This window comes from Podarcis filfolensis (assembly GCF_964270895.1).
Source record: "Podarcis filfolensis genome assembly, chromosome: 14".
NCBI classification, from domain to species: Eukaryota; Metazoa; Chordata; class Lepidosauria; order Squamata; family Lacertidae; genus Podarcis; species Podarcis filfolensis.
In genome coordinates, this window is record NC_139616.1 from 37,906,658 (window position 1) to 37,927,713 (window position 21,056).

General features: G+C 43.8%; 1 protein-coding gene across 2 annotated transcripts in view; it reads right to left on the reverse strand.

Annotated features, from left to right (window-relative positions):
- Positions 1–1,265: 1,265 nt before the first annotated feature.
- Positions 1,266–21,056, reverse strand: part of PDXDC1 (pyridoxal dependent decarboxylase domain containing 1) — a 42,741-nt gene continuing 22,950 nt past the window's right edge. For both annotated transcript variants that reach the window (XM_083585066.1, XM_083585065.1), the window contains exons 7-23: positions 19,648–19,716; positions 19,489–19,567; positions 18,589–18,673; positions 17,436–17,484; positions 16,408–16,509; positions 16,129–16,254; positions 13,288–13,338; positions 12,283–12,346; positions 10,681–10,757; positions 8,825–8,930; positions 6,539–6,710; positions 5,706–5,812; positions 5,193–5,314; positions 3,959–4,051; positions 3,747–3,843; positions 2,696–2,800; positions 1,266–2,021 (exon numbers count right to left, since the gene is read on the reverse strand). In XM_083585066.1, the coding sequence (XP_083441192.1) occupies positions 1,768–2,021; positions 2,696–2,800; positions 3,747–3,843; positions 3,959–4,051; positions 5,193–5,314; positions 5,706–5,812; positions 6,539–6,710; positions 8,825–8,930; positions 10,681–10,757; positions 12,283–12,346; positions 13,288–13,338; positions 16,129–16,254; positions 16,408–16,509; positions 17,436–17,484; positions 18,589–18,673; positions 19,489–19,567; positions 19,648–19,716 (1,758 nt within the window). In that variant the 3' untranslated portion in view covers positions 1,266–1,767. The remainder of the gene's footprint in view (positions 2,022–2,695; positions 2,801–3,746; positions 3,844–3,958; positions 4,052–5,192; positions 5,315–5,705; positions 5,813–6,538; positions 6,711–8,824; positions 8,931–10,680; positions 10,758–12,282; positions 12,347–13,287; positions 13,339–16,128; positions 16,255–16,407; positions 16,510–17,435; positions 17,485–18,588; positions 18,674–19,488; positions 19,568–19,647; positions 19,717–21,056) is intronic.

Consider the following 21,056-nt stretch of genomic DNA (forward strand, 5'->3'; position numbering starts at 1 on the left):
GAAAATACTTTGAAGGATATTACAAGCCTGTTGTCAGAGAAGTTTGCTTTCTTGGGCCAAGGACCAAACCAGATATTGCAACTATCATTCCCTCACACCATCTACCTTCTCCAAGCCTGACACACATAACTGACTGCTAATGTAACTTGTACCACCATGACCATAAGTTACTATCTTTATAGCAGGGTGGGAAATTATGTGCATTTTGCCTTCAGCCTGACCTTCAGCTTATATGTACTTTCACTATGTGTTTGGTTACTTGAGTTTCAAAGCAGTTCAGACAAGCAACTTCTTCCACTATGACATGGTGGACTCCTCTTGTGTTGAATGTTCATTTTCTGTGCCTGGGTGCTGCCACTGCATTATTTAGGAAGGCAAAATATAATCACTGTAATATTCCCTTGCAAACTGCCATGCTTTCATTCAGTAGCCGTGTGAGTATAGGGTTAGGCTGTAGTTCGTTACCAGTCATTGCAAGGAGGAAGCTATTAACTCCAGGAAAGATCCTTTAGGAAAAAAGGGATAAATCCCCCTTAAAAAAACAAAAACTACAAATTTTGAAGTAATTGATCAAAGACTGGCCTGGGGATTGATCACATCAACTCTCTCCTAGGATTTTCTTACCACATGAACAGATGCAAGTTCAATAGGAACAGAATTAAAGCAATCACTAAAGTGAATGCATTATAACAGGGGGATGAAACAGGCTTCTGAATATTTTCTCTTTGATTAAAGAAAAAAAAAGTTAGCTCATTTCTTTAAATAGTGCAGCAGTGTAAATAACCTAACAATTTCTCTGGGTATTTACAAGATCTAGCAAATGTAAACTACCGATCAGAACAATCCAGGATAGCAGTACAGGAAACATCACAGATATGCAACATTGTCAGCTCAAAAGTGTTTCACGAATACCTTTCGAAAGGTGTCAAAGGGACTCTGGGGGGTGAGTTGCTCTAAAGCAAAACTACCCCATTGGGTTTGTCTCCTAACTGGGCCTGAAGCAGGAAAGTATGGGATATCTGTTCCCAGCAGCCATGGTGAGGAATACCTCCTACAAGAGGAGTGTTGGCCTCAGACTGCAAAACTTTTGCTGCAGGTTTATGTGGTGGTGGTAGGGAATGCCCAAAGTGGTGCTCAATCACTTAGATATGTACACATGAAGCAAACTTTCAGAATTTTTTTAAAAGGCTATTCATAAAACCAAGGGAACCGTATGGAGGGGTGCCTATAGATTTACCTCTAAAAATAGGTATTTAAAAATAAGGTAGTGAGCAGTTGGTAGATTTATTAAACAGTTAGAATCTTATTTTCTTTTTTACAAAAACACATAGCACCAAGTGCAATTGATCATTCCAACCTAAAGGGAAGTGTCTGGGTAGAGCATCTTGAAAATTAAGCAGCAAATCTTTAGGATGCCAGCTGGAGACAAACTGTATCCTGCATTTGCAAACTTCAGTGGTGAAGAAACTGCTGTTTACCACCTGGGCAATGTGAACATAAGCCGGACAGAACGCAACAATGGCAAAGTGTACAGGAAAAACCAGGCCGATGCCCCCCGCAGAGAAGGCAAAAGAGGGTGGGGTGGGGAGAAAAGGCTTCTTCCACTAAACTTTGTGCAAAAATCTCCAGTCGATCACAAGTTTAACAGTAGTCGTTACTGTACTAACTGTGGCACTGTTCACATTTTAAATGCATCATTAGGCTGCCCCTGCTAGAGAGGGAGTGCATTTTTTTGTACAAAGTCTTAAAATGCACAGCGTCTGGATTTTATCTTAGACTCTCTTGTTCCTCGGACGTAGTGCAGTCATTTGCCAGGGCCTTCGCCTTGTCGCCCAGGGAATCTTCAGGGCTTTCCGGGTTTGGAAGCATGCTCTCTTCTGGCTGTTTTGAATCACCTTGCCCAGCAGGGGGAGCTGCAGCAGGCCTCTGCTCTGCCCTCTCCAGATCATCGATGTGACTCACCGAGCTGGTCTCACTGAACCCATCAGAGTTCCTCAAGGACCTTCTAAACAGCTTTTGTCCTGGGGCAAAACAGACACACTCAATTTAGTGCTACGCAGTCACGGCAAGGTCTGAAATGCTGCCTGCTTGTTTCCACAGTTGGGAATTTATGGATGGAAAACCAAGCCAGTTCAGAAGGTTGATGGGGCATCGGTGGTAGACATTTATTTATATATTTCATAAAAATGTTATGCTGTTTATTAAAAAAAAACCTCAACGAGGTTTACAAAGTAAATAAAATTATCGGTAAAAACAACCATTAAAAACATTCAGAAAAAAATAAAATAAAATCCGCAGCAAACTAAAAACAGATTGTGTCAATAGGCAGGGAGTTCCAAAGCTTAAGTGCTGGTCCACCATAAAAGATTGATTCCTTACAAATATGGAACGAGTATTATGTGGCGCCTGTCACACTGCCAGTTGCACAGATCAAAGTGATCAAGTGGGCATATAGGAGGTAAGGTGATCTTGCAGATAGATATGCCCTGGGCATATTTGTGATTCTGGGCATGTACAGCAAAAAAGAGAAAAGGATGGGAACGGGATTCAGAATTCCGAGCTTCTAAAACATTGTCCCGTTTGCCCTAATGGAATGGCTTCTACTGGGACCTACTTCTAAGCAAGACACTTGGTTCTCACCAACGGTGAAACTCTCCAGCAGCTTCTCTGAAACGTGATGGAAGGGAAGACTTACCAGGGAACCTCTGCTTTGCACGGCTTGACGTGGGAGTGGGAGGTGGGGTGTTCCCAGTGCCCTGCACTTTGGAGACGTACGTGGGCTCTGTAGATTCTAAAGAACCTGGCAAAGGGAAGAGGGTTTGGTTAGCGGCCCCCCAGATCATACCTGAAAACTAGGTTTAATGATAGGATGGTATTTATAATCTGATCCTATTTAGCTGAACTTCATTGTACCAAAGGCACTTCTGTCTCACAACCTTCCATTTGGATTTCAACACAACAACATTCCAAAGCAAACCACGAGTGGAAAGTTGCTGCTGCTGAGTCTTCTGAGCACGGTGGTACATTAGATGCTACTTCTGAAATATAGCATCGTCCCTGGAGCTCTCCAAATAGCTGCTCCAAGTGAAGCTATTTGCAAACTTCTGAATGGCCCTCCCAGGCTTTTCCAGAGCCTGGGAGTTTGAGAACACTCCCAGTTCTCCATGTGGAAGGGCTGAGTCACAGTTTTTCCACATGGGGTTGAGAAGTTTTAGGAAGAGAGGGACATATGCAAAACATCCTGTGTGCTATTAGACTATGACTATACGAAGAGTCCTTCTGAATTTGGCTTAACGTCCATCTATTCCACCATCCTGCCTCCTGCAAGGACCAATCTGATGCCACTGGAATTCCCCAAGCAGGGTACAAAGGGAATAGCCCTCTTCCTATGCCTGTTCCCCATCAAGTGGTATCCCCAAGGTACACTGCCACTAAACTTGGAAGTTCTATTCAGTTATCACAGCTAACAAGAACGTAACAAGAGCCAGGCTGGATCAGACCAAAGGTCCAACTAGTCCACTGTACTGCCTGTAACAGTGGCTAACCATAAGCTTCTGGAAGGGTGTCACCAGCAGGGCATAAAGGCAGAAGCAGAGAAACCAGGACAGGAACGGCATCCATAACCATCCTTCAAAACCACCACAGCTGCACATACACTTTGAAGGGCCTACTAATTCATTGCTCCCGCAAGTTGCTAACGTCGGTTCAACCCCCAAAATCATTGATATAATCAAGTTTCAGCGCACCTGCTGTTAGGTTAAATGTTCTTCCCTTTGGTGAAGCATGAAATGGAGAAAACCAGTTGAGCACAGAGCCCACTACAGGAATCTGTCGGAGCAGCCCCTGAAAAAACAAACGGGGTTGGGGAAAAGATCAGTGTGTTGCCAAGAAACAGGATGCAGCGTGGTTGCAGCTGCTGCTGCTGCTGCTGGGAATTTGCTTAACTTGGGGCACTCACCTCTTCAAGGAGTCTTTCCTCATTTGCTTTCTGCAGCTGAACCTGCGCTTCCTGTATGCCTTTCCGTACAACTTCAGTCATGTTTTCCAGCAGCTGATTAGAAATTGAACAGCACACGTTATTAGCATTTCTTGTATTCCTGATCCGGTATGGTGTTGCTAGTGCATTACCTCCAATGTAGGAGTACCACGAATCATGGATGACTGCCCATATTGACTTGAGAGAGCTAGCTGAGCTTACAAAGGGTAAAAAAACAAAAACTGGTGCATGCACAGCTGTTTTACAGGCACTAATAGGACTGGGCCTTCTTTCCCCTTCTGCCACTTTCAAACAGTCAAGCCCACTGCATTGCAGGGGGTTGGTCTAGATGACCCTTGGGTCCCTTCCAACTCTAAGATTCTATGAAAGTTTCTTTAAGGTGCTTGCCACTGTTCACAGATCGATCAGCGGTCAGGTTTGCACAGCATGGCAAGCAAAGAACAAACCTTGGCTACAGCTCGTCCCAGTTTGGATGACATGCTGTGCCAATTGTTGGCTTAGCTCAGCACAGCGTAGCACTAAAAAGAGACCAGGAAGTGGTTGCATGTTACTCTCCAGCAGCAAGCTGCTCAGTGTGTTAATAGTCTCTGGATTTGCTATTGATGACAGCTGGAAAGGAAGCAAGCTGTTACCAGAAGCTGTGGGGTAGTTCATTATCCCCCCCCCCCAAGGAAATAAAATCCATTCATTAATTACTTGCTGCCCTATAGAAAGTTAACCACCCTGGAATTAAAATGGAACTATCATGAGCTATTTAAGTGATTTATTTATTTGGATTAAAAAAAAACTGAGAAGGGAGCTGCAATGGTCAATTTAATTAAGATGCTGCAGCTGGGAGGGGAGGCAATTCCTAAGCCGGTAGTTATTGCTTTGCTCATGAATCAGTTCTTATGTGCTTAACACCTTGTGATAATCCAAATGTTAGCAATTTATGATGTGGCACATTGAATAAAGGAACACACACACACACACACACACACACACACACACACACGGTGTTACGGGATAGAAGTCAAGTAAGTGTCATTGTTGTGTGTGTCATTTTTGTGGTGACAGACTAGCATAGCTTCTAGAGGGAGAATACATTTATTATTAAGGTTCCTATAGGAAAACTAAGCGCAGGGCAATCAATATGACCAAGAAGAGGTCTGCTCATTATGCTGCCACTCTGCAGTCTTGTACGGTCAGTACATACCCTTGAATTCTCTTCGATTTCTCGGCCTGTCGCTGCAATAGTTTCAATCAGCTCAGAAACATCAAGGTCCTCAGTGACCATTCCAATATAAATACAGTTTTTCTCCCCTCCAAATTCTGGACCTGAGAAGTAGAGGAAAGAGGTAGAATGAGGTTCGCAAACACTTTAGAAATCGTAAACATGCTTGTTTTAAATAGGTGTCAAACTTATTTTTAAAGAGAAGTTTAGGGCCCCTGGATTCAGGGTAAGCCACAGCCCTTCCCCATCAAAAGTACTTCTCTCTTCCACTCTTAATCCCTTTTTGAAAATTCCAAATTCTGGAGAATTTTAAAATTTTGTGACTAGAACAATTAAAAGTGACCAAAGGAAGCTAAATATAAAAATGCAAAATTCCTCTGTTTGGTAGAGAAACCAGTATTATTGAACTGTTACAGGGGATTACACACACACTGATACCTAGACTTCCCCATCATTTCACTGCCCCATTGAATAGTTTCAGAAGTAGTTTATTACCTAAGGAAAACAACAGATCTGATTCCAGCTCATTTAGTTTTTTCAATAGTTCGTTGTTAATCTTCTCCACTTCTTTCTCCTGTTTGTCTTCATTCTGCCCTTCGTACCTTTCAAAACCAATTCAGATGGACTATTTATGGTAGTGGTAGAGTTTTGCAGTAAAAAGTGTAAAATCCTATTTTGCTGTCCAAGAATAGTTTGCAGAAATTTTGCCTTGATTATTCATTGTACACCATGCCAACATTACTGAAAATTTTCAGTCACACCGTCATTTGTGCTTTGCACAAATTTGCTCCAGAAGTATGCATGTAGTCTGTTTAACCTGAGCAGTCCTAAACCCTATGAGTACATTGGAAAAATAAAAAGACACTTCGAAAATACCAAAGTAGGAAACCATGATCAAATATGATTTACGTTATGCAAATATTAAAATAGTAGTAAATGGTAACAACTCGGAGGAGGAAGAAAATATCCACTAAAGTGGAATGGTGGCAGATTCAGCACAAAGAAAAGGAAATACTGCTTTCCACTGAATTTGCTGCTGAAAGATTTGGCGAGACAGCCACTAGCTCAGATGGCTTGAAAAGGGGGCTAGACAAATTCATGGAGGATATGCCTCTCAATGGCTACTGGGTGAACCAATGAGCAAATCGCACAGCCAAACTCTTCTGGAAACAGGAAGAACTGGTTGCTCCTGAGCTCAGTTTGGAAGCTTGTCTAAAAAGGGGCACACATGGATCCACAGCAACCTCACTGCTGAAGATCTATACATCTATATGCAGCCTTGAGCTCTCAAAGAGCCTTGAGGAAGTCTGTGCAGAGCAGCCACTCACCTTACCACTCCAAGGCCTGGCCAGCTGAGGTCTTCAACATAGGCGAGACCTACAGTTCTTTTCACTTCCTGCTCAAACTCATCCCTGAGTTGCAGTGTGCACGTCAGCACCGGGACCTTCAGTTTAAGGCAGTCCACCAACTGGTCAACGTCTTGCACTTCAGTTCCTAAAACTGAAACGCTTGGTCGATTAGCATGTTCTATGGTAAACACAGAGGCCAGCAGTACTGTTCGGAAATGGTGTTTAACCCTAGTTAAACTTTCATAAACGTGATTCCCCTACATACTGGCGAGGGTGTGGGGACAGATTCCTCTTAGTGGTAGCACGTATGATTATACCCACATTCTGGAAGGATTAGAAGGCGCACACTTGAATGCTTGGTACAAGAGAGTATGGTGTATTGCCCTTATGGAAAAACCGACCCACAAATTAAGGTTGGCAAGAGGAATGAAGCACAAAGACACTTTTGCAGGAGAATGCTGGTGTCAGAAGTTTTGTGCTGCCAAGCTGGCGTAGATAAAACTCCGGGCTCACTGCCAGGTACAATCTCTTTGATTTATTGACAAAGTTCAAAAGTACATCTCCAGTGCTTCAAATCATGTCCGACCCTGTTGGCACAGTTGCCGCGTCTGATTTCTTTTTACTTTTTTTTGCCCAACATGCAAGTCTGTGGAAACCACGCCTCTGACTTCCTCTGTTTACAGAATGACTGGTTCCGCGCTCATCCTCCCCGCTCCCTGCCTCTGGCTCGCTGTCAGACGACAGACTACTAATGATCTCTTTCGGCTCTCTATAAGTGCTGGTTTCTCCCCTTAGATCTTTCCCCGTTTGCCTCTCCCTGACAGCTGAGGATTAACTTTGCTCACAAATTCTCCAGAAAACCAAAGGACCAGTTCCAAAAGTGTTTTACAGATACATACTGTTATAAGGTGATGTCTCAAACTTGTGGATCAAAAGTGTTTTACAAATACATACTGTTATAAGGTGATGTCTCAAAGCAGAGACATCACCTTGCTGACAAAGGTCCATATAGTTAAAGCTATGGTTTTCCCAGTAGTGATGTATGGAAGTGAGAGCTGGACCACCAAGAAGGCTGATCGCTGAAGAATTGATGCTTTTGAATTATGGTGCTGGAGGAGACTCTTGAGAGTCCCATGGACTGCAAGAAGATCAAACCTATCCATTCTGAAGGAAATCAGCCCTGAGTGCTCACTGGAAGGACAAATCCTGAAGCTGAGGCTCCAATACTTTGGCCAACTCAAGAGAAGAGAAGACTCCCTGGAAAAGACCCTGATGTTGGGAAAGATGGAGGGCACAAGGAGAAGAGGACGACAGAGGACGAGATGGTTGGACAGTGTTCTCAAAGCTACTACCATGAGTTTGACCAAACTGCAGGAGGCAGTGGAAGACAGGAGTGCCTGACGTGCTCTGGTCCATGGGGTCACGAAGAATCGGACACAACTAAATGACTAAATAACAACAACTGTTATAAGTTGTGGTGTACGTACAGGGAATACAGGTTTTCATAATGTATTTTAGTGGGGTCTCCAGGGAGTTTTTAAGAGTAACAATTTTAATAGAAATAAAGAGAAAAGGGATAATTTCACTCATATGTGGTGGTGGTGTTTTAGGTAGCTTAGCTAAGACCAATGTTAGAAATTGAGGTATGAAAACTAGGAGCTAAATAGCACCTTAATTCTAGGTTATGGGCACAACAATGGAATGTCTAGGCATGCTTTTTTATAACAAGAATACAAAGCTGAAAATGAAAGAACTATAGCTAAAATATTAAGTTCATTCTTCACACGGTCTAGTCCTTCCCCTGCCCACCCCCCTAATATTCTTTAGAGGGTCTCTTCTCCAGTCTTCAGAGAGTAGGTGGAAGTGGGGAGGCAGAAAAAGGTCCTCTTTTCCTTCCACTCTGCAGTTTTAAACTGAAATCTTAGGCGCAATACTGTGCCCAGAGCTCAGAAACTGCCCGCGCTAATGAAATTCCCTGTTACAAAATGTGCCTAGAATAGGAGTTTTGAACACTGGCTAAGACTCAAAGCTGGGTATGACCCAAATAACATACAGGCTACAACTGATGCGAGATCACTGACATTTGGGTCCTTCTGGACCCAGATGAGGGTAGAACAGGGGCGTAACAGAGTGGGGGGAACTTAGGGGTACTCCGCCAATGCACACAGAGGTCACGAACGGAACCCCCCTGTGAAATGGTCACTGCCTGTATACGGATTGCAACAACCCGCCCCCCAAAATATTTAGTCAAATGCGTCCGGTTACCTGCGGAAGTCATTAATGGGCTAAAACGCACACAAGCGCCTTCATCCTCCAGTTCTACCAAGTCAACTCCACTGGCAGGCACCAACTGAGACAACTGCTCTCCCAGCTGATGAGACAAAGCAAGATTAAAGGGGTGTTATTGATCACCCATTACTCATAACTCATTTACTCCTCCCCTTTTTCTCTCTTATCTATCTATGTACTACTCCCAGTCAGTCCCCCATTTTTTTTCCACATTGCTTAGTTTCTGTTGTGGTTTTTGCTCAGCTCAAGGAGTCTTAGCCATCTTCCCAGCCTCAGAATAGCAGGTGTGTGTGTGTGTGTGTGTGTGTGTGTGTGTGTGTGTGTGTGTGTCTGTGTCTGTCTGTCTGTCTGTCTGTCTGTCTGTCTGTCTGTCTTTCCAGCAACTGCAAAGCAATCCCCACCCTTTCTGCATCCCTGGAGTTATAAGGAAGGCTGGGGTAGTTTGGCTGCTGCATTGTTAAAGCAATCAGAATGCCTTGGCCATGCAGTCTGCTAGCCTTTCTTACTCCAGAAGCAAAGAGGTGGGGGCGGGCAGCAGTGTTCCTTGGCTGCTGCTTGGTCATGGAAAGTTGTGGGTCAGAAGGATGGGCAAGCTCTGTGCCTCCTTTTCCCATGAGAAAGATAGGCAGAGCTTCCTTGGTCCCAGCTTAGCTTTTTTTAAATACATACATACATACATACATACATACATAGCAAGCAAATAATGTTACAGCAGCTAGAAAAACCCAATAGGAGGGTATTTTACATACATGAAAATATAACAAAATATAACAAAAAACACTAGGCACTGCCTTATGTTTAATCTTCTGTTTCAATATAAAGCAGCTCTAAGGCTCAGAACTAATTCCCCAGGGTCAAAGAGACCATGCCCTTGGTTCCACCTGGGAGCATACCATGCAGGGTTCCAATTCAGCAGATGTGCCTTGAAAGCCACATCACCAAAAGGGAAGGAAGAGGCAACCACAACGTTCTGCTTGGCTACTGAGGCCAGTCCCAAATTGTGGGCCTCTCTGATCATGGTAACGTACATGGGATTCCCATCCAAGCAACGCATGAGCCTCCAGATCTGCTAAGCTTCTGCGAGTGCTGCTGCATCATGCTTTGGTCTGTCCCCCGAGTTTCTGGCGTAGGAATCTTGACCATCAACCATCTTCTCTCTAAAAGCCTGTTCGGAATCAGGCTGCTTGTGCATGCAACTGGGGGGAAAAGGCTTAGCTATTCTGAGCCCCACCCCCAAGTTCAGAAAGCTGACCAGGTGGAATGTACCGCTCCCAACAGCAGCGTGACCCATGGGGAAGATTAACACAATAATTGAGGGCACAGAAAATGAGCCTGTAAGCTGCTATGGGCACAGCTCTTTTTAAAAAAGAAGCATATAAGTAAACTCAATCAATCAAGGTCAGGTCACCAAGAGCTGCCTCCATGTCTATGCTCTGTTGTAACACTATAGACCAGGCATAGGCAAACTCGCCCCTCCAGATGTTTTTGGCCTACAACTCCCATGATCCCTAGCTAGCAGGACCAGTGGTCAGGGATGCTGGGAACTGTAGTCCCAAAACATCTGGAGGGCCGAGTTTGCCTATGCCTGCTATAGAGTGTACAGGGTTGGATGTTGCTTTTGGGACAATATAGCAGCTGTTCCTGCACTGAATCAGTAAATTTTAGAACCCACTCAAGCCATTCAAATGAAATGCTTGTCAGACGAAAGACCTGATGCAAGCAGCATGTATTGGGATTGTTTTCCTCTGCACAAAGGGGTCAGTGATTATACTTAAAATGTTTGATTGACCGATGTCTGGCATGCCTATGAAGAGATAAGGAAGAATACTTACCCACTGATTAAAAGTATCACAAATGTATCTCTCATTGCCAGTAATTGTAGGTGTTTGGGCAGAATGTAACATATGATCTGAATTCAAAGAAAAAGGGAAACTGAATTTCCTGGGTTAAAAACATTTTGACAGATGCTAAAGAATAATTCATTCATCCTACTTTTCTCCCTTGAACTGATACAGAAGTGAACATTCATATCTTCAAATTTAAATAATGCACTTTTTGGACATGGAACCAAGAACTTAAGTTTGGAAGGTTTAGGTTTTGAAGCACATGTTCAGCACTTTGATGCACTGGTTGTAACAAATGCTTGACCTGAGTCTGATCTGAAACCACACATGATCTAAATTTACAAGAGACTTATGGCAGCTTTGAATGTGAAAATGTGACAGGAATTGTCCACAGGAATAATGCATGAGATTGGGGAGAGCTCTGACATTTATGGGCTGTAACCAGCCAAGTCATACTCAGAGTAGGCCCACTGAAATTATGGCCCATTCATTTTTAATAGGTCTACTCTGAGTATGACTAAAACAGGTTGCACGTATTAGTTGCCCCAACTAGTTTTCCTTTATTTTCTGTAGCAAAAAGTGACCCTGTGTGTTTTCAAACCATATCTTAAAAATTACCTCTTAACTGTTTCTACAGTAAATTGCATTTTCATTCCTTTTTATGCTCCAGAGCCAAAATTCTCTGTAATGCATGTAAAAATGCTGTGCTTGAAGCTTACCATTAGAAAAAGAAGACAACCACCCGCTTTAATTTTGCATATTAGAAAGGAAACACCAACAGGATACAAGTTGCCAAATATTTGCCCTAGGAAGACAGTTGTATTTATTTGAACTTTTAGCAAGTGATTAAATGACACGGATCTGCTATTGTTACAGTTGTATCCTGCCTTTGAAGTGCCCTCCAGACTGTCAGTATTTTGTGGGAGGGATTCAAATCCAAATCAGAAATGTAGGGTTGTTCCCAATAGTAGTTATTCTCAGAGCAGTTCTTCTCATTGAAATTAATGAGCAAGGCATACATATTTAGGTCTATTAATTTCAGTGGGTGTACTCTGAATTAAACTTGGTTGGATACAACTGTTGGGTCCGCAGAATTAAAGTGGATTCAACAACAAATCTGCTTTTTTTAAAAAAAAACAGACTTTTATGGTAGGGAAACAGTCCTCTTTTCAAAGCTGCAGCCTCTGCAGCACCTTTGAAGAAAAGCTGGGGCGGGGAGGGGGGGGGAAGAGTAATAGAATTGTAGAGTTGGAAGGGACCCCAAGGCTCATCAAGTCCAACCCCCCTGCATTTCAGGAATCTCAGTTAAAGCATCCATGACAGATGGCCATCCAGCCTCTGCTTAAAAACTTCCAAGGAAGGAGACTATTGTGGGGGGAAATACAGATGACTAAACTTCAAAAATAGGGTCTTAAGTTCAATACTGATGTTAACACCCCTCCAACAAAATGAAAGAACTTGCGTTTGCTATTATTTTAGTCAAAACAGATCTCTTTTATAAGAATTCAAATTTCAAACGTGTTCATAATAAAAATCAACAAAAGCAATGTTATCTGTGATTATAATGTATTTTCACTGAACTCTACTCACCTATAGGTGACAGTTCTGGGGAAAACTTAAATACCACCACAGGAGAGCTAAGTTCATCTTCAACCTTAGAAATGGGACATTCAGAAAAAAATAAAAAATAAAACCCATGTTCCAAAATGTTGTGAGAGCATCTTAAGGCTGTGTACAGAAAATTAATTCTCTAGGGGCCATGTCATTACCACATCTGGCATTAGTGCTAACATTCAAATTGCAAGAGAACCAAGATATCAGATTTGAAAGACAGCCTGCGTGGCATAGTGGTTTACAGGGTTGGACTAGGATCTGGGAGACCAGGGTTCAAGTCCCTGCTGAGCCATGGAACTCCCTGGGTGACCTGGGGCCAGTCACAGTCTCACAGCCTAACCTAACTCAGGAGGAGTTGTGAGGATAAAATTGGGACAAAGAGAATATGCCACCCTTGAGCTTCTTGGAAGAAAGTTAGGCTATAAATGTGATAAAGTAAAATATAAAAACCAAGGCTGCATTTTCCCAAGTGTAAGACCCACTGAATTCCCCAAGGTGGTAAAATACCTCCCACTTATGCCAGGTGTTATTATCCCAGACCCACAGCTCAGTTTATGCAGACAAGGAATCACAGAGGGTTTCAAACATACTCCTTTACACAACCGTCCAGATTCGTTAGAAGGCCTTGCCTGTTTGTGTTGGATTTTGTCTAAAATCTGTCACCAGAAGTGGATTTAGGGAAGCATGACCAGTTCAATTGCACTGGGTGTTGAGCCTCAGGTGCGCTGCAGGGGACGTTGCAACTATGATTTGCAATGGAGCATGAGAGGCGGGGAGGGGACGCCAAATTTTGGCGTTGCACAGGGCACCGCTGAAATCTGAGACCTCAAGGTCTGCCACTGTTGTCACTGTACTATGTATACAACAAGACCACTTTTCCTAAGCTGAAACAGGAATGTGTCAAGAAGATAGGGCGGGTTATGGGCTTAATATAGTATTGCTATTGTTTTTAAAAAATTAAGGTGCAAAAGGAAAACTTACTGAGGTTTTAATAAAATCCTGATTCTTCAAGTTTTCCAACAGCCGTTGACTCTAAAAGAGTAGATGAAAGTTGGGAGCAGGAAAGAGATTAAACAAACAACAACTACATAAGCATTACAAAACTCATTAAATTCTTGATGGGTGTGTCAGCTCGATCAAGACTTAAGTTTGTAGTGGCAAGCCAGAATCAATCTAAGATGCAACTAGTCTTAGTAGTCCCTCCTTCATCTGTAAATGGAATAACAACAAATTTGCTCAACGAGTCCTTGTGAGGTTGAAATCAAGATCCTAAAGCACTTCACACTTTTTTAAAAATTGCAGCATAAAATGATAAACGGCAACATGAATTTGCCTTTAGCTGCTTTAATTTAAAAGCGCCTCAAGTCATCAACACCACCACTTCCCCCTGGTCGAAAGACAAGTAGGCTGCTCTTGCAGCCAACTATAAAAGCTTCCTAAATGACCCCTGTTGGGAAGCCTGAAAGCTGCAGCATGAAGATTTTCTAAGAATCAATTAAATTATTAAAAAGCAGAGCAATATTCAGAGTCTTCCGAGGATGATGCGTTCCTTAGCAACACAAACTGTTCACCTCTACTGGCTTTTGGTCAATTATTGCATACGCAAAGGGTGGTTTCTGAGGGCTCTGAGGAGGGCACCCCTTAAGTGCAGTAGCACCTTGCGTTACGTAGCCCTCTGGTTACGTAAACTTCAGGATGCGAACACAGCAAACCCGGAAGTATTTTTCTGGGTTTCACTACACATGCATGTGCAGAAGTGCTCTACTGCACTGCACGCATGCGCACAACAAGCCCCCCTGGTAGCAAAAATCTCAGGATCCAACTGGAGCTCCGGAACAGATCCCATCTGCAACCAGAGGTACCACTGTATTACGGATCATCATCATTAACATTTCTCAGCCACTTAATACAAAAGAAGGAGTTTCAAGTTGACTTGACAGAATAAATCAACGACAAGCAAACTGAAACCAGAAAAAAAAAATAAAACAAATGACAATACAAAATACGTAAGATGCTCATCCAGTGCTCATTAAAAAGGACAACGCGTATGCACCCAAGTACATGCAACTGTCATGAGTATAACTGGGAATAGCGCATCCCTTAAACCGTGATAACTTAATATACTGGTAAGGGTGCACATCATACACTAATGCCAGTGGGATAACAGGAGCACTTTCTCCAAGCAGCAAGAACAATACAGAGCAGGTGTCAGTCATCTTTGCCAGATGGATACTTAAAAAGACCACTTCCAAAACCAAGGAAAGGAGGAAAACAAAGAAGGCCTGATCAGGCTTTTTTTTTTAAACAGGTTTTAGAGATGTGGTGGGGAGGAGGCAGGGGACTGAAAATGACTCACCAAGCAACTAAAAACAATGAGGTATATGGACAACACTCGCCCCCACCTCCATCAGCTGGGGTTTTCCATCAGGGTTGACTCTTGGGGCTTTTGGGACAATATGCCTTAAGGGGGTCCCTCAGCCACCCTCTCCTCCTCCTCCCCACTGCCACCCCTGCCCAATCCCTTGCTCTTCCTCTTCTGGTCCCAATCTGCCCCACTGCTCCACAAGGCAAGTGGAGGCTGCTGCTGCTGCATGTTCTCTTTGGTCTTGGTGTCGCTTTCACATTTGGGGAAGGCAGATGAGCAGACAGCAAAGCAAGGAGGAGTGAGGCTGTAGCACAAGAGGCAGGGGGTGATGAGCAGCAGCCCCTCTGCCAAGGTTTAACAAGTGCCTGATTGTTCATTTATTAATCACGGCCCACCCACATCTCAAAGGTGCTGTACAGAATACAACAGCTAAGAGGCCGTTTAAAACAATACAGAAAATAGCACTAAAAGGAAAAAATCCTGCTGATGTCAGCCCTACTTCCTGACACCTTTTATGACAGGAAGTGCCTTGGGAAAACGCACAGCGGTGACTCACTGCAGCATGCAGGCCCATGATCAAAAGGGCAAGGCCCCAAGCACAGGAAGGCAGTGGCCAACGTCTTTCCGAACTGGTGACAAGATGTGTCAACTGTTTCACGCTCTCACCACCAGAGGGTTGGCAAACAATTAAACGAAGCCTGTAAAAGACTTCCTCTACTGGAAGCTCATATATAAGCACCATTTGCAGTTTGCCAATCAAGCCCTGCTCCACTGCACCACCTCTGTTTCTCCTTGGGAAAATGGAGAAGCTGTAGAGCATAAATGTTAGGTCAGCTGCCTCCTTCAAATAGTGAATCATTATATTACAAGACTCAGGTAAATTATGTGACGGACCTATGATTAGATTTCTGTGCTTGAATAAACTTACTTCAAAGCAGCTGTCAAAGACCCTAGTTTTGAATGGAGCAGCAGCATATGAAGATGGGTCTTTAAATATCTTTGTTTGCATCGTTTCCCCAATCTAAAGCCCTACTCCCCCCCCCCCAAGTCTCTGTTATCTCCACTGGGAATTTTTCTTTAAACAAAAAACACTCAGCTGAATTTTCTTCCCACTGCCCTGCCCCCAAAGAGGGCCAATAGCTACTTGGAGGAATTCAGATCAGGACAAAGGTGTATGCAGGGAAACTTAAAATCTCCTTTCCTAACATTGTTTCTCTGGCCAAAATCAGCCTTCACAGCTGTTTTGATGGATAATAAAATAAAATAAAAACACTTTGCGCGACCTATGTACAGGTATCCTGTGCTACATCTCACACACGCATATGACACACACAGATAACTCATCTCTTCTTTGGCTGGAGACTGAGAATGCAGTAACACCACTATATACATAAAACGAGAAATGCCAGCTCATCCATGGAGATGCACAAGAGCCAAAGCAATGCCCAACTTCTTACCAGCTGAGATGAATGTTTTATTCTTTCCACAATCCCATCGTGTCCAAGGTACTGCAAGGAGAGCCACAGAGGCAGAGCACGCAGCTTCTCAACTGCCTGGCTAGAGGTCAAGCCTGCAACCAAGGACTGTGAACAAAACAGCAACATATTTGCATTCATTACTTTTTGCTGGATTTGTTATTCCATCGTATGTGAAAAATTCAGGGCGAATGTAGGGGTTACCAGCCTTTTGGTGCTTTGGATCAAGCAGTGAGCATATATACAAAGAAACAAGCCTACCAAAGAAGGATCCTCATGTCTGTAGAGAGTCACCGCAGGCACTGCTGGAAGACCTAGCCAGGGCCCCAGAGTCAGGGTCATGCTGTCACATTTGGTTGCGGCCTGCAGAAAGGAAGGCAGAGTTATATTATTTGAGTGCAACTCAAAACAATGGAACCCACGAGCCAAACTTCTAAAAGTGAGAGACCAGCCTAAAAAAACCTAAACGATCATGAAAATGACTGGCTCAACTTGGGGTGGGGATTAATCAAATTCAGAGGCCTGTTGGCATAAAAATGTATTCAGGAGACACCTGAAAATTAGCAGTAAGGATGCCTCCTGGATATTTGTGGGAAGAGCAGTCCACTTTTGTGGAATTTGGCAACACTAAATGCCTGACTTCTAGCTGAAGACAGCTGGGCCTCTGAAACACAGAGGACATCCTCCAGATGATCTCAGTAATCAAGTTGGGATATAAGGGGGAAGGCAATCTTTAAGGTATTTTGAATCCAAGTTCTTCAGGGCGTTGTATTTTAATATAAGAGTCCTGAACCTGGAGCATATGGGCAGCCACTGCAGATGTTTCAGCAGAGGTGTTGCATGCCGTTGGTTATCTCTCTTCACCAGTGGTCTAGCAGCTGGGGCTTCCAGGCCAAGGCAGCCTCACTTTGAAGTAGCTCAGAGCTGAAGTTACCAATGGAGAAATGGAGCTGCCTGTCATCAGTATATTGCTGTCAATACGCTGACAACACCTGGACCAAAACTCCAAATGACTGCTGTCAATGGCCTCGTGTTGATGTTAAATAACACGGGGCACCAAAAAGAGGGCCCCGAAGGACCCCATAGCACAAGTTCAAGGGAGCCAAAAAGCACTAACCTAACGTTACTATCTGGACTTGACTGTAGGTATGATGCAACCACTGCACCTCTAAAACCCATCTTGAACATTCGGTTCAGGAGGATATCATGATCAATGGTATGAAAGGAGACAGAATAAATTCAGTCCCCAAACCAGCCCTAAACCCACACTGAAGAAAGCAGAAACATACCAGTACAGATGACGAGACATAACCCAAAGCTAAAGTAGCCAAATTCACCCTGAAAGAAACAAGAAAACTCAGTTTTAGATTATACTGGATATTCCTTCCCTTCTCTAAATGCTAACATTTCGCTTTAGTTTCATTTTAAATATTTTATGATTCTGTACTTAGGGAAGCCGTGTGTGCATGTTTAATGCAAATGTTGTTGAAACTGGAATTTATTCCAAGATTCTGGATCTGAAAGAGACACTTAGTTTTAATCCAGTTAGTGGTTAAGGCAGGGGTTGGCAAGGTTTACCTTGACTGGGCCGGTTCACTCCAGCAGAGATCCCTCTGTGGGCTGGATTGCGCACGTGCATGAGCCCCCCCCCCCAATTTCTGGCATCTGCGTGATTTTCAGTGTCTGCGCATGTGCAGACGCAATGCCGTGCTGCACCAATTTAGCGCAGCACGTGGGCACTCGCTGAGCGGGCAGCTCGGTTCGGGGGTGGCTCATGGGCCAGTTAAATGACCCCCGTGGGCCACTTGTGGCCCATGGGCCTTAGGTTTCCTACCCCTGTGTTAAGGGCTAGATTTTAATGTTTCTGTCTGCCTACTTCATTTGTAACTTCATTCCAGTTTGTAAACCTGTCGCAGAAGAAGCGTCTGGCTTAGCACAAAGCAGTTTCCCGTGTCTCTGTTTTCCACAAATACACAGCAACGAAATAGGCTTTTTGGAATGTCTTTATGAACCACGGGCCGTGGGGGGGGGCCGAGACAAAGCATGCTCAGTGGGCTGCAGTCTGGCAAACTCCTTTTCTTAGGGATGGCATTGCACATTGGCAATATAGGTAAAGCCCTTCTTCTCAACAGAGGTAGCTCTTGTACAGCACTGTACTGTCCTTTAAAACTCTCCCTGAAACAGCTCCGTGAAAACCTGCTCATCAAAATCTCCCCAATTTTTAAATCAATGGCTTTTTCCCTTTTTATAATCACTTCACTTATTTTTAATTTAGCAGATTTTTAAAAGGGGATTGTATTTCAGGATGGGGAGTGACTAATGAAGAAGTAAGATGCAAAACCACTCACAAACCTGGCCATGCCATTTGTGCACGTGTTATTTACCTTCATGGGGATCTCATGCAGTTAGTCAACTTAACATTACAATAAAATGGCACTGTACCCTTCGACATGTAGCCACATGCCGTGCTGCTCACAGAGTTCTTTCAGTCGCCCAAGTTTGTCTGTATGCCCTGCTCCTGGTGTACCTGCATCGAAAGGGAAGAACAACAATCCAAATGCAAGAAAGACTGGTCACTAATGGCCGCAGTCACTTAACATGAACTTCTCCTAGGCACTTTGTTAGGCTCAGAATTTGTTGGAATTCCATTTCAACAAAGTAAAGTTTTATAGTAAGTAGTGCAGCGTTCAGTCTTTTCTATTTCCAATGCTCCTTTAGCAACAACTGCCCCAGGCATCTTTTTTTGTACCTAACATATGGGGGTGGGGAGAAAGGATCAGCCAGGGGTGTGGTCAACCAGCCTTATTGAGACTTGGTGTGTGGCTCAGCTGCGCTGCTGCATGCAGGCCCCACCCAGAATCCAATTAATGCTGCAATGAGAGGGACCAGAATGGGAGCTTCTCCTCCTTTGGAATATTCCTGGTGCTGTCATCTGGGCACTGGCTAGCACTCCCATGTCTGAGGCCTGTTTAACTCAGAGAAGCATAGGTTTCCCTACTCTCCCTCCCTCTCTGCTGTGGGCACAATCCTAGCTCTCATTTAAAAGAAGAGAGGCTTCATAGTCAGGTTATTTAGTTAGTGAGTGAGTGAGTGAGTGAGTGTGGAGAAACATTCCATCATGGGAGCCCCCACCCGCAAATGTGAAGTGGAACAGCCCAGACACTGGCTTGCTACCTCCGTGAAAACTAGGACCAAGCCTGACAACTCAGATATAAAGCAGCCAGTTAACAGCATTCTACCTATAAATTAGAAATTTAAGGTTCTATTGGGAGTAGGCGAGAAAGTGCATGGGGGGCGGGGCGGGGAAGTAGTAGTCAATTTTCATCTGCTAAAGATACCTACCAGCATTGGCCACTAGCAATATTGGTAGCTTTCCAGAGTCAATGTCCTCCTTAATCAATTTGTCCAGTAAAGCAACATCCTGCCACCAAGCAAAGGAGGGAACAATTATTTATGTACACAAATGGAACAAGGCCGTGTGCTGCTGCTGCTGAAACTTACCATCTGATGCTGAGATCCAAACATGGTGTTACAAGGCACCCGGCACATGCAGGAAAGAGGCAAACCAAGCTGCAGAGGGAAGAGACAGAAGTTATACCCCTAACGTGATCCAAGCGTTTCAGATTTCCATGTTTGTGCATGTTTTTGAAGAAGGCTAAGACGGGCGCCAAACTAGTTTTTTGCCACTATGCAACCATTCACCATGATCTGTACTGTTTCTAAACACAGGGTAAGGTCACTAATTTATAAAGCCCTAAATGGCTGGGGGTCTAAATACTTGCCGGACCACCTTTCCCAGTAGGTGACAGTCTGGCCAGAAATACTGCTGTGGGGGGTGGGTGGGGAAGGAGATGGCGACCTAGCCATGGGCCTTATCCGTTGTGATGCCCTTTTTGTGGAATACCCAGCTGGCAACCTTTCCGATAGGGGTCAAAGCACTATTATGCTTCTCAACATGTAAACAAAAGTAAAGTTGAGAAATCTAAACTGATGAAGTACAGTGTGTGTGTAATTTAAGTGAGGAGGTATGCTACGGCAGAATAGAGAAAACACAGGTTTAGCTTGCAACTTGACAGGCCTCAATCTCACAGAGCTACTCTATCATTTGGAGAAGAAAACTGCCACCGACGTTAACCATAACATTTTGAGGTTTAAAAAGAATTGAAATGCAACGGACTCAACCTTGGTTCATACGTGGAAATCTGAGAGAAGGACCACCTGGCACAGGTAAAGTGTGTCACAGCAGGGAGGTCATTAAGTTCTATGTATACATATCTTGAGCAGTTAGGTAGCCGTGTTGGTCTTATGCAGTCGAAATAAATAAAAAAATTAAAAAATTGTCCAGTAGCACCTTAGAGACCAACTAAGTTTGTTCTGGGTATAAGCTTTCGTGTGCATGCACACTTTTTCAGATACACTGGACAATTTTTATTTTTTTAAAAAAATTATATCTTGAGCAGTGAGCCCCCAGTGGACTGCACAGCTCTTTTGGGACAGATGTCTAATTTTACAAACTGAATTGAGCTCAGAAGCCATCCGTTTTTCCCATTTCCAGCATAAGCAGCCTATACTGAGTGCTGATTGGCTCTTCCTTCCGGCAGCTATGAAGCCACCCCACACTCCCCCCAAGCAGCCTCTAAGCATTTTTATTTGAAGGAACAGTTTAAACTGATGAACACATGCCAAGCACCTTAATTAAAAATGAAACAAGAGCCTGCCTGAAGGAACTGGGGGTGGGGTGGGGTGGGCATCCACATTGGATTCAGAGTCAACCAGGGGTCTCCTCACACTACACTGGCTCCCATCAGTAGGTACAATGGCAAGCACCTTAACTTGGATAAGATATAGGCTGCAATTCTGCATCCAGTCAGGTGAGTTAAATCCCACTGAAGCCAACCTGTATGCAGGGT